The sequence below is a fragment of the Mesocricetus auratus genome, unplaced genomic scaffold (genome assembly GCF_017639785.1).
Source record: "Mesocricetus auratus isolate SY011 unplaced genomic scaffold, BCM_Maur_2.0 Super-Scaffold_100007, whole genome shotgun sequence".
Taxonomy (NCBI): Eukaryota; Metazoa; Chordata; class Mammalia; order Rodentia; family Cricetidae; genus Mesocricetus; species Mesocricetus auratus.
Window position 1 is genome coordinate 82,316,265 of NW_024429191.1, and position 13,361 is coordinate 82,329,625.

Below are 13,361 nucleotides of genomic sequence, written 5' to 3' on the forward strand. Positions count from 1 at the left end.
TCCCAGCACCGACCACATCCCTCAACAACAAAGATAGCCCCTAAGTTCCATTATATTGAATACTTTCTTTGTTTTTTACCATGTACATTTCCATCATTGGATGCTATGTTTTCTTACTTTTAACAGTATAAATTGGGTTATACATACATATATATATACATATATATATATTCCATTATATTTAACTTTACACCAACCCTGCCTGTATAAGATACAGCTGTGTTTTCATTTTTTTTATAATTAGGATTCCTCCCCTCTAAGAATAGTGATCATACAAATATCCTAGTGCTCTGGAAACATGAGTTTCTAGAGTGCATGTTTAGGACTCACATTGCTAAGGCTTATGTACATCAATTCTGCTTGGTCGGAAGTATTTTACTATATTGGTTGTATCAGACTTAACTGGTGCTTCTAATCTGTTCTAAAACTTGATACTGTCTTTCAAACCTCTGCCAATCTGATTCATGTGTCACTAGTGTGCAGATGTGGCTTTAATTGGTATTTTTCTAATTACTAAGAAGAATGAGTATCTCTTTGTGTCTTGTTGGCCATTTGAGTTTCTTCCTTATGGAAGCACTTAAACAAGTGTTTCAATGAGTACCTATCTTTCTTTATGTTTTGTTATAAGAAACATTCATTTTGTAAGGATCCTATGTTACTATGTATTAGAAATACTTTCTTCCCTTTGTTAGCCTTTTTCTCTTGGTGGTATCTTGATGAATAAAAGTTCTTAATTTTACTGTAGCAAAATTTAATTAGTATATTTTGCTATTCCTTTTTGATGAAGTCTACTCTGAAGCTTTTTTCTTCCGTTTCCTTTTAAAATTTTTATTAATTCATCCTTTCACCAGTAGCTCATCGTTGTGCCTAGAATTAGTGAATATAAAGTAAGATAATAGTCCTTAATAATTTTTTGCATGGGTATCTAATTATGTCATGTGTGATGTGGCATGTCTATAATCCCAGCTCTTGTGAGGTTGCAGCAGGAGGCCCATGAGCTCAAGGCTAGCTTGGATGGCATTGAAAGAACACACATTCCTTTCTCTTACTCTTTAGGAATTTGTTACTTTAAAATTTTAGAAAAACTTGGTTGACATATTTATACATATTAATGAGTAAAATGTGATGTTTTGCTTCATGTGCACATTGGATAGTGATCAGCTAGCATCGTGTTCAACTTGGACATACATATACATATACACACATACATATACATATGCACACACGCACATACATAAGATACACAAACATACATACATAAGGCTTAGGCTGTCCCTTGTTGATATCCATGTCATCTCTGTCATAAATTAAATACCCATAAACAAATGAGAATCACTTAGTCTCACTCTCAATCGGAAGGTTTAGCTAGCCCTTTAGGATTGCAGGAGTCAGCTGTATATGTTTTCCTTTGCTCACTTAGCTACATGAGATTATCAGCATCAAAGACCAAAATGGGATTGAGAAAATGCCTTCAGAACGTATTTATGGTGTTCTTTCCTACTTTCTGTTAGATTGGGGAGTGGTCATTCCTACTTTGTGGCTTGGAAGAATACACTTCAATCATTTTTTCCAATATTCCAGTTTCAGCAGGATGGTTCATCTAATTAGCAGTAGAAACAGAATTTGATGATAGATTTTAATTAGCAATAGAGGTTTTGAATCATGAAGTTCAGAAAACTAGCTCAGAAACTATTTCAGAAAACCACCCATCATCACCGCTAGCTATTTACTTTAGCCTTTTTTGTGGATGATTTGGCAGTTGCTCAACTCAACCATGTAGAGCATTTCAATTCTAGTTCCAACACCATTATTGACCCTACTTCTTATATATAAACAGGCTGCTGAGCCTTGATCTTTATGAGATTTATAATCATAATACACAGTGATATTAATGGTATTAATGATCACATTACAGCATCACTGATTTTCCTCATATTCTCTTTTTCTAAGAATGGATTCCTGATTCCAAAAGTATGGATACTCTTATACAAAGTGTGGGAGTCAACCTTGCAGAACAGGAAATTAATAACCTACTACAAAATCTGCCAGTTGGTGGTAAGCAGTTGACATAGATTTAGATTTTTTCCCTCAGAGAATATGCACTTCTATAAAAGGATCTTTGAATACTGCCATTCACATTAAGAAGATACAAAATATGAAAGAAAATTTGTCCCAAAAGTGAATGTGTTTTTTTTTACTTGTGACCTTTTCTTTTTTAAAAAAAATTTAAATTAGAAACAAGCTTGTTTCACATGTCAATCCCAGCTCCCTCTCCCTCCCCTCCTCCCCCACCCCTAGTTCCCCCAGTCCTCCTACCCAATTCCCACTCTGTTCCCCAGGGAGGATGAGGCCCTCCATGGGGGATCTCCAGCATCTGCTGTTTCTTTCAGGGCAGGGCCTAGGCCCTCCCCCAAGAGTCCAGGCTGGGAGAGCATCCCTCATTGTGGGATGGACACCCAAAGTCCATTTGTATGCCAGGGATAAATACTACCCAAGGTCCCATAGATTGCCTAGACCTCCTCATTGACACCTACATTCAGGGGGTTTGGATCAGTCCCATGCTGGCCTCCCAACCATCAGTCTGGGGTCTAAGAGCTCCCCCTTGCTCAGGTCAGCTGTTTCTGTGGGTTTCACCAGCCCAGTCTTGACCCCTTTGCTCATGGGTCTGACTCAGTCCCATGCTGGCCTCCCAACCATCAGTCTGGGGTCCAAGAGCTCCCCCTTGCTCAGGTCAGCTGTTTCTGTGGGTTTCACCAGCCCAGTCTTGACCCCTTTGCTCATGACTCCCCCCTCTCTATCACTGGGTTCCATTGACCTTTTCCTTAACTTTATTTTTATTTTGGGTGAGAGTGTGATCGATGTCATTGCTAGACTCAGGCTGAATTAGAGAAACACAATGCTGTTGAAGAAGGGAAGGATATACGCAAGATGGAAGGGCTTTTAGTAAAGCAAAAGGGGGGTGGGAAATAGAGAAAAAGAGAACGTAGTCAAAAGGGAGGAATTTTAAATAGCATTTTTTCTCTGCATTTCCATCATCATCATTATCAGGGTCAGAAGGGTTGAGGAGACATAAGAGATGTTAGCATCATTTCTTAGGTGAGGTGGACAGCGTTCTCCAAACATCTCACAAGGACCCTGAGTTCAGGCCTGCGTGAAGAGCGGGCTCATCCTTGCTTTGCTTGCATTCTCACATTCCTAAGTGAAACTCCATGGCCCAAAGACTATGTTCCCAGACACTTGATCTCCTTTGGTGAGCTGGAGAGCAAGTCTAACATTTAGTTGAATAAGGGGTAAATTAACTACCAAATCAAATAAGTGAAAGTTAAACATGTTAAGCATGAGAACATTTCAGTGGGGGCTGTCTCTATGAAACAGAACCCAACCAATTTATGATTTGAGACAAATTAATACTCATTCATGTTGTTGAAGTTTCATCTAATTCTGTCACTGGAAAGGATAGGAAGTGTTCTTTAAAATGTATTCTTGTTCACTCATCATTTTCAGTCTGCCAGACAGAAAGTCCTTCACTTGCAGTGAGTGATGCAATCACTAGAAAAGCTAAGTCCAGGTGTGGTTCCATCAATATCTAAAGCAGGAAATTATTTTTAAACTATAGGTCCACCTGGAATTATGATAGAGTTGGTCTTTCTCATACTGTCAGCATGAACAGACTTATGAGGAAAAATATATACATATTATGTGGAAACATCCTCTATTTGGCCTTGCCATTGATTCTAATTCATTTTCAAACAATTTAAGGTCCACTAAGGCATACGAGGAAAAATTGATAGACAAATAATGGACATTTAGAATGAGTGTGCATTTCTTCTTCTAAATCGACGATATAATTTTAAATGTATTGCTTATTGGTATGAGGTGAAATGTTTGTAGTAAATTCTCCTGAAATACGAGGGCTTGAGCCTAGATCCGCAATGAAGTGAGAGGCACAGAAGGACCTTAAACTTCACTTTTACAGTAAAACTTAACACATCAAAGAGATGCAAGTTACTAGAGAAGGCCACATTTATCTGCGATGTACCCTGCCCAGACATATATTCCCATTACATAGTCCTGCGTGTTGTTGAGTCTTGCCTCTTTGTTTCTGAAAACTGGCAGTGAGTCAGTAAAACACATGATTTTCGCTTTCCTGACCTAGCTGGCTCTGCTGTAGAGATAACTTGTAGAATATTCTGCCTCAGTAGGTCCAGGAGAAAAAGAAGGATCTGTTTGGGGTAAATTTAACCACCTGTGAGCAATATACAAATTTGCATATAGTAACCCATTTTTCTTAACATATATTTCTGTCACTGATATATGCATGTAATATGTGTACAGATATTATTATTTGACTTTTAATAATGGTTATTTCATACTTTAATTCAGTAAATATTTATTGAATTATTTTTATATAATGCTATAATATATCACTTGCAATTTCAAATAACTTACCAATACTGAAGATATTTAGTATTTTTCTTGTGGTAAAATATAACATATGATATAGCAAAGATCATCTATTTGTAATGTAATTGTTTTCTAGTGTATTTCATGCTAATACCTTCTAGTTGCTAATTTTATAAATTTCCATGGACTTTTTATTGTGAAAACATGCTTATCATTAGAGTTGAGAGAATGACTTTAAAATTATAAGTATTACACTCATAAAAATCAAGTTATCTATGAAGTTACTTAGATCTCAGTACAGTAAGAAATAAGTTAGACAATGATGAATGGTAGACTCAATTTTAAATTTTGTTATTTTTTTAGAATAAAAAATAGTTGATTCCCTACAGTCTAGGAATTCCCTACCAAAGAAGTCACTTTAAGTTGTACATGTTTGTTATTGGAGTTTCACTTTTTCCTGTGACAGTATATAAAAATCCAATGTTTTAAGTATATTTATAAGTAGTGAGTTTCCTCCATGTTACCTCATCCCTTGTGTTCTCTGGGGAGAACATAGCCTAAAACGCAGCTGCTAATAAAAGCTTTTGGATTTCTTTAATGCTTCAAATTTCCAAGTGAATGTTATGTATACACTTTCTTACAGTTCAGGGGGAAGTGGAAACAGACACGTTTGTGGGTAAAGCAAAATCTTTTACAGGTAAGTAAGACACTCTGAATGTCCTTGCTAACCAGCATGGGTGATGGGAAGCACCTGACAAGGAAGACTGGGCCAAGTCTGGTTAACACACTGGAAGGTCTCCCTTGTTCCCAAGTCCCCTTGGCATCAGCTGCCCTTCCCCTCCTCCAGCGTTTGCCTATTTTCTGAGAGCTTCCTGTTGTTTTCTAGATTTTGGATGTGACCAAAACAGCTTTCCTTTTTCCTCAACTTTTGAGAGTTTCGGTGGAGAGATGGTTCTGCCCTGTAATCTACTCCACTGTTTTTGCAGTAGCTGTGGAGAAGAGATTCTCTGCATAGACTATTTTCAACTGAAACCTCTATCGTCCTTTCTGAGCTGATACAAATATGCAGGTTCCAACTTTCCACCCTTATGTGATAAAACACATGACAAGAGCTTAGGTCTCTAGCGATACAACTAAAATTCTATGTTAGTGTGAGAGCTTGGGTAAGGAAGCACCAAAGGTTATTTATTTAAAAACAATGAGTAGAAAAATTAACATTGTACAGGGTCAAATTATTATTATTAACACCATGAAGTGAAAACTATGTTATTCAGATCAAAAGATAAAGAATACAATAGATGATGATGGAATACATACATTTCCATCTGTGATATAATACATTGTCTAGTTATTAAAACTAATTGTTTTTATTTGGGGAAGACCAGTCAAGGAATAAAAGTTCTTTATGGCAGGCCAGAGAGATGACTTAGCTGTTAAAGGCTAGGCTCACAACCAGAAAAAGTTCTTTGTGACTTTTTGTTTTTTTCTGAGACAGGGTTTCATATAGCCTATGCTATCCTCAGACTCACTATGTAGCTGAGGCAAGCCTTGAACTCTTGATCCTCTTGCCTCTCAAGGTCACCTTGTAAGTGCTAGGATAGTAGCCACCTCCACAGCGGAAGACCCTTGTTTTGTTAATATTAAGGGGTTATATTATATTTGTGGTTCCCCATAGTGCTACATAAATAAAGAAATGTATTTCTTTTTGCCCTTACATTTTTTTGCATAGGGGGTGAAAGTGAATTTTTCACTATTTTGTAAAATAATTATTCTCTAACAGTGATTTTGTGTTTTCAAAGGAAAAAAGATTCATAGCAATGACATGAAGAAAGTTCTGGAAGACATGGGGATTGATGTCACAGATAAAGACCTCAAAAGCCTGCAGAATTTGCTGCCGTTTGATGGTAAGCTGAAAACATGTCTAAGACCTCCAGAGAGCTTCTCTGCAGAGTTTGCATGAATAGTCTAGATTTGTGCTTATTCCTTCTAAAAACTCATAGAAATAGTAAGGATACTGTCATTTAGATTTGTCTGTCATTACCAGACCCTTCAGTATAAGCTTTATCATCTGAGCACAGAAAACAGTCCCCTTTTAGACATTGACATCAATGGAACCCTAAGAAGATGACACAGGAAACTGTGGGTATGAGTAAGAGGAAGAAAAGACAGGAGGGGAGAGGAGGGAGGAGGAGAGGGAACAGGAAGATTACCGTGGGAGGGAGGACTTGAACATAATAGAACTTCTCTCAGCTGCCAATCTCACTGAATCTATGTGAGAGTGTGTGTGTGTGTGTGTGTGTGTGTGTGTGTGTGTGTGTGAGAGAGAGAGAGAGAGAGAGAGAGAGAGAGAGAGAGAGAGACGGTGTTCTTCCCTGTTACTCTGTTTTATTATAATGATATCACACTCATAATTAAACATAGATGTCTTACTGAAGTAATGAAAGAGTTGTATTCACAGCTCTGTTCTGACATGTTAGATAGTGTGCTGCCTATGAAAGGTATCTATATTCCTTTGTGCAGATTGTCTATTCAGTTATTTCCATCAGATTTTTATAAGTATTATCAAGATTACAACCTCTCACAAAGACACCCATTCTCCACCACACACAAAATACTTCTGAGCTAGGTATGGTCATGTATACCAAAAACATCTAGCATTTAAGAGACAGAGGCAGGGAGTCATGAGTTCAGAGCCAGACTGGACTATACAGCAAGGTTTTACTTACAAAAACATAAATAAAACAAAAAAAACAAACCACACATACTTCAGTCTGGTTTACACAATAGTTCCAGGCCAGCCAGGACTACAAAGTAACACCTTGCTAAAACAAAACAACAATAATCCCAAAAACCTACTTATAGGACATCTGTCCAGAAACTGTCTGTACAGCTTCCAACTGATGTCACTCTAATTATCTTTGCAACCAACAGTATTTCAAAATATGCCACATAGTCCTCTTTCTCCCAGCTTTTTAAAACTCCACTTGCCTCAGCCTTCTTAAATATACCATAATATAAAAGCTGGTCATGGTGACTTGTAACCCAGTACTTCATGGGGCAATTACCCAGATCTCATTTCATGAATTATTTATAAGGCAGGTGCCTGATCAAGGGAAGATTAAGGAAGATATTCCATTTCTGATTCATCCTTCCGCGGGCGTGTGTGTGTGTGTGTGTGTGTGTGTGTGTGTGTGTGTGTGTCTGTGTCTGTGTGTCTGTGTGTCTGTGTGTCTGTGTCTGTGTACAGAGGACAATTCGTGGTGAGGAATTGGTTCTATCCTTTTACCATGTTGATTCCAGAGATGAAACTTAGGTCCTCAGGCTTGGAGGCAGATGTCTTTGATCAATGAGCCATCTCACTGTCTTGTTTCTGGTTTTTATATTGGTTATCAAATGCTCTCATATGTGATAAGTGGAAGTTCAAACAGAAAAGTCTTATTCACCTAAGTGCATCTTCTCTTCTGTCTTCATGACAGTAACAACTAAGACCTTTAAATTCAGATTGCGCACAATGCAAAAATATACTTTACATGTCTTATACTCTTTTTTCTGATTTTCTATCCCTGTGCATTTTCTAAGGAGGAGAAGTTAAGCTTGATAATGTGGACGCTGTCTTGAAAAACCTTGGAGTGAAGCTCACACCAAAGGAGCAAAAAAGATTAATGGAGAATCTGCCATCTCATGATGAGAGTTGTAAGTCCCTTAGTGTCTTAAAGGAGAACGTTGCACCTGCAAAGCAAGGCAGAAACTTCTAGTCATGTGACCATGAATTCCTTACATGACTGTACATGCCACTGTCACATGTGGAGATCAGAGAACAGCTTGGAGGACTCGGTTCTCCTTCCACCATGGTGTGCCTTTACCCTCTTTCAAATCTTAATGTCACAACACAAACTAGTACAGTTGTTTTCTTCACTAGTAACAATGTCACAAGGACCAGACTAAGAATTGTAGTCTAGACACTAAGAATTAATGGGAAGCGATAGTGTCCTGAGTCTACTAATTATTCCATTCCCATTTCACAGTGTTTAATAAAAAATATTTATGTTCACATTTTCATGAGCTACTTGCTAAAAGCTCAGTTCTTTACCTTCATTTCAGAATCTTCCCGAATTCAAAAACCCAATGTCTAGTGTATCCTGTGTGTAAAGAAGTTTTTGTCTTGATAGTGCCTCAGGTCTTTAGATCCCAATTAATCATATTTAACACTTACTGTGTCTATTCTTGGTCTTTTGGCTAAGATCAAATATAAAGTGTCCAGTTCTACATTTTCACAAGGGTAGGGTGTGTGGAAGGGCCACACTAAATACTGATGACATTCTCTCATTTTTCCATTACAACTGGACTCTTTTCCCCTCCAATCTGTGGAGTTTAAATATAAAATCTGTAGTTTATATTCTTGAGTTTGATAAAGAGGTAAAGATAAAAGGTAAAGATGAAGACTTAATGGGCTTTGGTTTATCTCTATCTTCTAGTTTGTTTTATATGTGGCATTTTGAATTTAACGCCCAATTTTGAATTTTCTTGTAGTTAATGGAAAAATTCCATTCAATCAACTGATAGATGCAGTGACGAAAGTTACAGGTGGGAATTAATTCTAGTCATTGTCCCTTGTTACTATACTAAATTATATTTTGATGCTCTCTTCTGGCTATCATGTCTTTTTGCTCTATCATTTTACTGTTCCAGTTCAGAAACTATTTCTGTTTAATTATCTAGAATGCTAAGTGACAAACTATAACTTCTTAGGCCAAATAATTGGGGGGGATCATTGTATTGTACCATACCCACCATTAGCTTATGTACTCTTGATGACTAAATAGTTGTGGTGCTGATTTCATGTTCTATAAAGGCTAAACTATCTACTATCTTTCATAAGGGTGCTGTTTCTCCTCCTCCTCCTCCTCCTCCTCCTTCTCCTCCTCCTCCTCCTTCTTCTCCTTCTCCTCCTCCTTCTCTTCCTCCTCCTCCTCCTCCTCCTCCTCCTTCTTCTCCTCCTCCTCCTCCTTATTCTCCTCCTCCTCCTCCTCTTCCTCCTCCTCCTCCTTCTCCTCCTCTTCCTCCTCCTCCTCCTCCTCCTTCTCCTCCTCTTCCTGCTTCTTCTCCTCCTCCTCCTCCTCCTGCTTCTTCTTCTTCTTCTTCTTCTTAAGACAATTTTGGTTTATCCGTGAGGTGGAAAATTAAAATTATTTTAACAATCTTTTATACTCTAAGTAGTCCCATGAATGCTAAATTATATTAACATTGTAGCTTTGGGTTTCCCATATTTAATATGTGTCAGTGTAGTAACGTGATAGAAAGTTCTGTATTCTCTAAGATATACTCTAAACTAATTTTTTCTGGTTGTAATCAAAGCTATCAGATTTAACATTGAGTCAGATAGCCCAGAGAACACAGAACAAAGGTTTTGTCATAGTCAAAATGCTGTGAACACACCATATATTAAACCATTTTAAGATAATACAAGAAACAAGTGGAGATGTGATAAGTTAATGAAGGTGGGGTGGAGTGCATGAAAGGGCCACTCTCTCTCAATCTAGGATGTCTACTGAACTAAGGTCCTGAGTCTGTCAGTTCAGTGCCAGTCCTCCTTGTTACTCATTTGGTTATAAGGACCTGAGTGCAGAGTTAAGCAAGCAGGCTGGGAGATGAATAGTATTCTGATCAAGATTTTAAAAAAACTCTTTTCAGAAAAATGCAGAGATATGTCTGGTAAATAGTAGTGGGTTGCCAACAAAAATACAAAATAGAAATCTGAAATAGAAAATTTTCTTAATTTCTTAGTAAAATTAAGTATGTTCTGGAGCAAAACCACCTCACCCTGAACTAACTTATTCTAACTTATTAAGCATTTAAATAAAGCAAAAGATAACAGCATTCATAATTAAAGAAAAGTCGAATTGCTGAATTTGGATCTATCTGTGGTATTACAGATGGATAACTTAGACTCCTGTGGCTTTTTTCCACAACTAAAGAGACTGCATTGTGAAGAACAGTTGTTTTTGTAGTGACTGATGATATGACAGTCACGTGTCACTTTGTTGTAAAGCTTTTGAAGCTGCTTATTAATAAGTAAATGTTTTTGTTTTCCAAACCTAAGAGATTTTCCTATCACATACACATCCTTATCTACATTCAGTTTCTTTATTTTCAAGGAGGAGAAGTTAATGTCGAAGACATAAAAAACACTCTGGAAAAAATGGGACTAGAGCTCTCAGATGAGGAGTTCTCCCAAGTAGAGAGCAAGCTTCCAGTTAATGGTAAGCATTTAAAGAACCAGTGTAGCCCTTAAGAAGCCACATGAAACCCTAATGGTTTGTAAGCTAAGTAAAATCACACTTTTCTTTTTAGAAAAGTAATTTGAGCAGAGGTTTTCTCATGTGGGTGAACAATGCTATTCCTGGAAGAAATGGGTTATCAGATGAACATCTTAGTGTCAGGCTAATGTCCCATTTAATTTTTTTAAAGTTCCATAACTACTTACATTTGGAACCTAAAAAGAAGAGAGTTTAGACACTGCCATGCAGCCCCACACCTTAGAAAGAAATCCCAGTGGTTTCATTACCGTTTGGACTCATCTATGTCTTCAGTCATTTCTCCAATATTAAAAAAGGGACATGTCTACTATTATTTTCTTATTCCAGTAGGAAGATATCTTCAAAAATTGCAGACTTATATGTAAAGGTGAATGGTTGAGAAGTCCTAAAAGAAAAACGAGAGCAATTAGAAGGAGAACAGGAAAGAAGTAAGACACCTCTGTTTTACTGTTGCAGAGCAGAGTGCTTGCAGTAATTCTCCCAGGGTCTAGGAAGCCACACTCAGAACTTTTTGCAGTTTGTATTATTTTTTTTGTCTTTTGCAAATAATACATGCATCTTTTGTGGGGTGAATCTTAAAGTTAAGGCTTAATTGGTTAATTGTATCATGTGACCTGGTTTCTGTCCTTACAGCCAATGGCAAAGTGTACCTGAACAGGTTGCTGGAGGGTGTGCTTGCCTCTAAAAGTGAGTATGAAAGACTCATGACCGTGAAGCAGCTTTCATGTTCTCCAGATTTAGAATCCTTCAGTACACTGATAATATTTAGCAAATATAGTTTCTGTGTGTATTTTACCAAATATACTCTTGAACCACTCTTTTCATTCAAAATGCTTTTAAATTAATATTTTAGGAAATTTATACAAACTAATGGCTACCCCAAGGCATTTTTGTGCATGTATCTCATTCATTTTGCCCCAATCTTTCTTCCCATTGGTCCCCCTTGCGTGCTGTCCTCTCCACCTGTTCCCTTCTCTTCTCCTTGTTGGACCCTTATCACATATACTTCATGGTCAGCTCTTTTCCCACCTAGCTTAAGATCTCTTCCTCTGTCTCCCTCTCTAGTTTGTGACCCTACGCACACACATACCCAGATACCTATATTACACAGATGCATGTGTGCACACCTGTACGTGCATGTATACACGAACATTTAGGGAAAGCAAGGTAAAATCAAATACTGCTAAATGTAGAGAAGGAGAAAGGAGGAAAAACTGGTAGAGGCAGTTGGAAAAAAATGAGAGTCTAAAACAGGAAAAGAAAAAAATGCTTCCAAATTTTAAAAAATGTATAAACTTAACCACATGAATATTTGAAGAAGAATGAAAAAAATACATTAAAACACAATGAAGTAAAAGCCCTGTTATGTAGCATTAGTAATATGTAGTAGCAAAACGCCAGGAATCATAAGGGGAAAAAATAAACAACAAAAACGACGAGACAGGAAATGTTAGAGAACCTTACTCTGGTCCTCAAAAGTTCCAGGTTGACAGAGGTATGCGTGGGAGGGAGGGAGATCAGCAAAACTCATGGACTCCTTCCCCGGCGCACCCCATGACCTACACGCTGCTAAGTCTGCATTGAGCACTCTGTCTTCCACCAGAGTTGTCCTCACCAAGGTAGATTCTTTTTTTCTTTGTGTACTAGGAACCTCTGCTGGACACACCTACCTTTGCATTGTGTGGTTTGGGTGGGTTCTCTCACCCTCCTGAAGCTCCCATGATCATAAGAACGCTGGTGATTTAGCCCAGGGAAGCTAAATCTGGAAGCAACCACAGCACTGAGACTGTCACCAGGTGGAGAACCTGTCTTCATACTTTGAGGTCCTCCTGAGTGTTGATCTCCTTCACACAGGGACTCTGCTGTGGGTAATGCAGTGCACTCCTGAGCTTCAGAGTTCTGAACCTAGACAGCAGCAAATGACAGATGAGCTATTCCGGAGTTCATCTCCTCCTGCCCTCAGAATTATCTAACTCTAGCCTCATGATTAGCTGAGGAGATCTGCTCATGGCCGAAAGTGGTGGGCCTAGGTCTTCTGCCCCTTCTCTGTGTTCCTTGAGCTTTAATGCAAGAGCAGGGTTGTGGATGTATCCACTGGGACTGGGCATCACATGAGTCTTTGATCTCTGCATCTGTTGTGGCTTTAGGTAATGATCTCTTTGCTGTAGAGAGAGGTTTCTTTGAGGAAGGCTAAGAGCTATGCTTATCTATGTGTATCAGGGTTAGGTTTTGTTTTTTTTTTATGGTTTTATGAGACAGGGTTTCTCTGTATTGTTTTGGAAGCTGTCGGTCCAGCCTGGCCTCGAACTCACAGAGATCCACCTGCCTCTGCCTCCCGAGTGCTAGGATTAAAGGCGTGCGCCAACACTGCCCGGCTCAGGGTTAGTTTTAGAATGCATTTAGCAACTATGCTGCTCTGGTATAGTTATGGTAGTAGTCTCTCTTCTAAAGCTCCATGACTTCACTAGACCAAGTAGCTGTCTAGTTTTCTAGTACCAGGTATAATTCCTTTCTTTTTGTTGGGTCTATGTCTAATTAGACAACTGTTGGTTACCACTAAGATTATGAGTGACACTATAATAATTATAATATATGAAGAACTCAAAATACAAAGAATCAAGAAAACAAATGACCCATTTT

The 13,361-nt window shown here is 38.1% G+C and overlaps 1 protein-coding gene across 1 annotated transcript in view; it reads left to right on the forward strand.

Annotated features, from left to right (window-relative positions):
• Positions 1 to 13,361, forward strand: part of LOC101834266 — a 71,359-nt gene that overhangs the window by 53,998 nt on the left and 4,000 nt on the right. Inside the window, exons 24-30 of the mRNA XM_040748069.1 lie at positions 1,951 to 2,055; positions 5,048 to 5,101; positions 6,204 to 6,308; positions 7,984 to 8,097; positions 8,935 to 8,988; positions 10,560 to 10,664; positions 11,355 to 11,408. Coding sequence (XP_040604003.1) covers positions 1,951 to 2,055; positions 5,048 to 5,101; positions 6,204 to 6,308; positions 7,984 to 8,097; positions 8,935 to 8,988; positions 10,560 to 10,664; positions 11,355 to 11,408 — 591 coding nt within the window. The remainder of the gene's footprint in view (positions 1 to 1,950; positions 2,056 to 5,047; positions 5,102 to 6,203; positions 6,309 to 7,983; positions 8,098 to 8,934; positions 8,989 to 10,559; positions 10,665 to 11,354; positions 11,409 to 13,361) is intronic.